Below are 2,574 nucleotides of genomic sequence, written 5' to 3'. Positions count from 1 at the left end.
GTCTGCAAGAAAACATAGCTTAAATGGCGTGCGTGAAAATGATGGAATAAGGAAAATTCAAGCAAAGGGCGTGAAAACTACCACAAATGTTTTGCGAGTCGTGGCTAGTAAGTTTATAATACATTCGGAATTGAACATACATTTATAATAAGCTACGAGTGTAACATAAGTTTGTAAGATGTGTATTACCTCTGTAGCCACTGTTTACCGTACTTTGGCCTTATTAGATTCTACTCAGAAATTCTAATTATTTTTCTGGTTTAACTTTTACTTATATAATGATATTCTTTAACGTGTATTAAGTGTATTATTTGTTTTTACACATAGGTTGTTTGCAGCGAAGTGCACGGGATGTTTGCAACCGATAGCACCCAACGAGCTGGTAATGCGGGCCCTGGACTACGTATACCACATCTCCTGTTTCATATGTGTTGGCTGTGGTCGCCAATTGCAGAAGGGTGACCAGTTTGTAATCCGAAATGGCCGACTTTACTGCAGACCAGATTTTGAGAAGGAAATGGCGATGATTCAGCTTGTACAGAGAAGTAATAATTACGTTTTACTTCCTACTGTAAGATAATGTAAAATCATTTATAACACGAACGACCATGGCGTTGAAAACGTGGTCCTTATAATGATCGTGTGATTTTTTTATGCATAACAAGGGCTTTCATTAACATCATGGTGAACATTAAACACTAAACTTTATATAAAAATTTAAGGTGAAATTTTAAACAAAACTTTTGTTAATAAGCGGTGGTACTTCAATCAGACTTGGTTAAAGGTTTTGTTACATAGAGTTAACATTTAATCCGTCATTTATAGTTAACATTTAATCCGCCGTTTACAGTTAACATTTAATACGCCGTTTATAGTTAACATTGAATCCGCCGTTTATAGTTAACATTTAATCCGCCATTTATAGTTAATATTTAATACGCCGTTTATAGTTAACATTTAATACGCCGTTTATAGTTAACATTGAATCCGCCGTTTATAGTTAATATTTAATACACCATTTATAGTTAATATTTAATCCGTCATTTATAGTTAACATTGAATCCGCCGTTTATAGTTAATACACCATTTATATTTAACATTTAATCCGTCATTTATAGTTAACATTGAATCCGCCGTTTATAGTTAATATTTAATACACCATTTATAGTTAATATTTAATCCGTCATTTATAGTTAACATTGAATCCGCCGTTTATAGTTAATACACCATTTATATTTAACATTTAATCCGTCATTTATAGTTAACATTGAATCCGCCGTTTATAGTTAATATTTAATACACCATTTATAGTTAATATTTAATACGTCATTTTCAGTCGTCATTTCGTCAAAATCAACATTAACGTTTATCATAAAGCTAACTGCAATTTAAATAAATAAATAAATAAATAAAATCAAACATTTTGAAATGTTAACGAAGATAGCAGAAAATCTAACAGTTCTGAAATGTTAACAAAGGTGGAAAATGTAAACAACTCTGACATCTTAAAGAAAATTGAAAATGTTACAGTTTTGAAATGTTAACAAAATTGAAAAATGTAACATCGTTCTTCATTGTTTCCAAGTATGAAAAATCTAACAGTTCTGAAATTTAACAAAACTGGAGAATCTAACAGTACTGCAATTTTAACAAAACTGGAGAATCTAACAGTTCTGAAATTTAACAAAACTGGAGAATCTCACAGTTCTGAAATTTTAACAAAACTGGAGAATGTAACAGTTCTGAAATTTTAACAAAACTGGAGAATCTAACAGTTCTGAAATCTCAACAAAACTGGAGAATCTAACAGTTCTGAAATTTTAACAAAACTGGAGAATCTAACAGTTCTGAAATTTTAACAAAACTAGAGAATCTAACAGTTCTGGAATCTCAACAAAAGTGGATAATCTAACAGTTCTTAAACCTAAATAAAGTTGTAAGTTCAAAATATTAAAGATATCTATGTGATTTTAAAGTCCTTTTTAACTTAAATCAGTTCTTAAAGAAAAGCTGAGGAATGTAATTTTTCAGCGTGTTATTTTGAAGAGTTTGAATGTGCCTTACAGATTTTTTTTCAAAAGTATTTTTCTCTTAACATGACATCTCTTTTCTGCGCCAAAATTAATCACTGTCTTTTGTAGTGGCGCGGTTATTAAATTTCTCTGGTTCTCCAAGGACCTCGCGGGAAAGACCTCCTCCTATCGCCAGTCCAACAAGGAGGAATATCGATCAGTTTACAGAGCTTGAAACACGAGGCTTAGTTTTATTAGTTTTTTTTTGTGTGTATAATGAAAACAAAAACTTCTTTTGCTGAAGAGAGAGAGAGAGAGAAGAAGGTTAAACAGGACTTTTACTGTGTACTTCCTTTATTTGTTCTAAATATATTAATTGTCACTCTAAATGTAAGAATTACAGACCTCGTCCTTGACAATATATAAAAAAATAATATAAATACGGATTAAATTTTGGGTATTTGTTTTACTACCTAAGCTACATCCATACCATTCTCAATAGAAAAATCGTCTCTGCTGTAATACCTTCTCATCTGTTGGGGATAGTGTTCTATTTACGTTA

General features: G+C 31.2%; 1 protein-coding gene across 1 annotated transcript in view; it reads left to right on the top strand.

Annotated features, from left to right (window-relative positions):
- Positions 1-333: 333 nt before the first annotated feature.
- Positions 334-2,574, top strand: part of LOC106474733 (LIM homeobox transcription factor 1-beta-like) — a 10,990-nt gene continuing 8,749 nt past the window's right edge. Inside the window, exon 1 of the mRNA XM_022403032.1 lies at positions 334-545. Coding sequence (XP_022258740.1) covers positions 386-545 — 160 coding nt within the window. The 5' untranslated portion in view covers positions 334-385. The remainder of the gene's footprint in view (positions 546-2,574) is intronic.

This window comes from Limulus polyphemus, unplaced genomic scaffold (genome assembly GCF_000517525.1).
Source record: "Limulus polyphemus unplaced genomic scaffold, Limulus_polyphemus-2.1.2 Scaffold7619, whole genome shotgun sequence".
Taxonomy (NCBI): Eukaryota; Metazoa; Arthropoda; class Merostomata; order Xiphosura; family Limulidae; genus Limulus; species Limulus polyphemus.
This window is presented reverse-complemented; position numbering and strand designations above follow the sequence as displayed.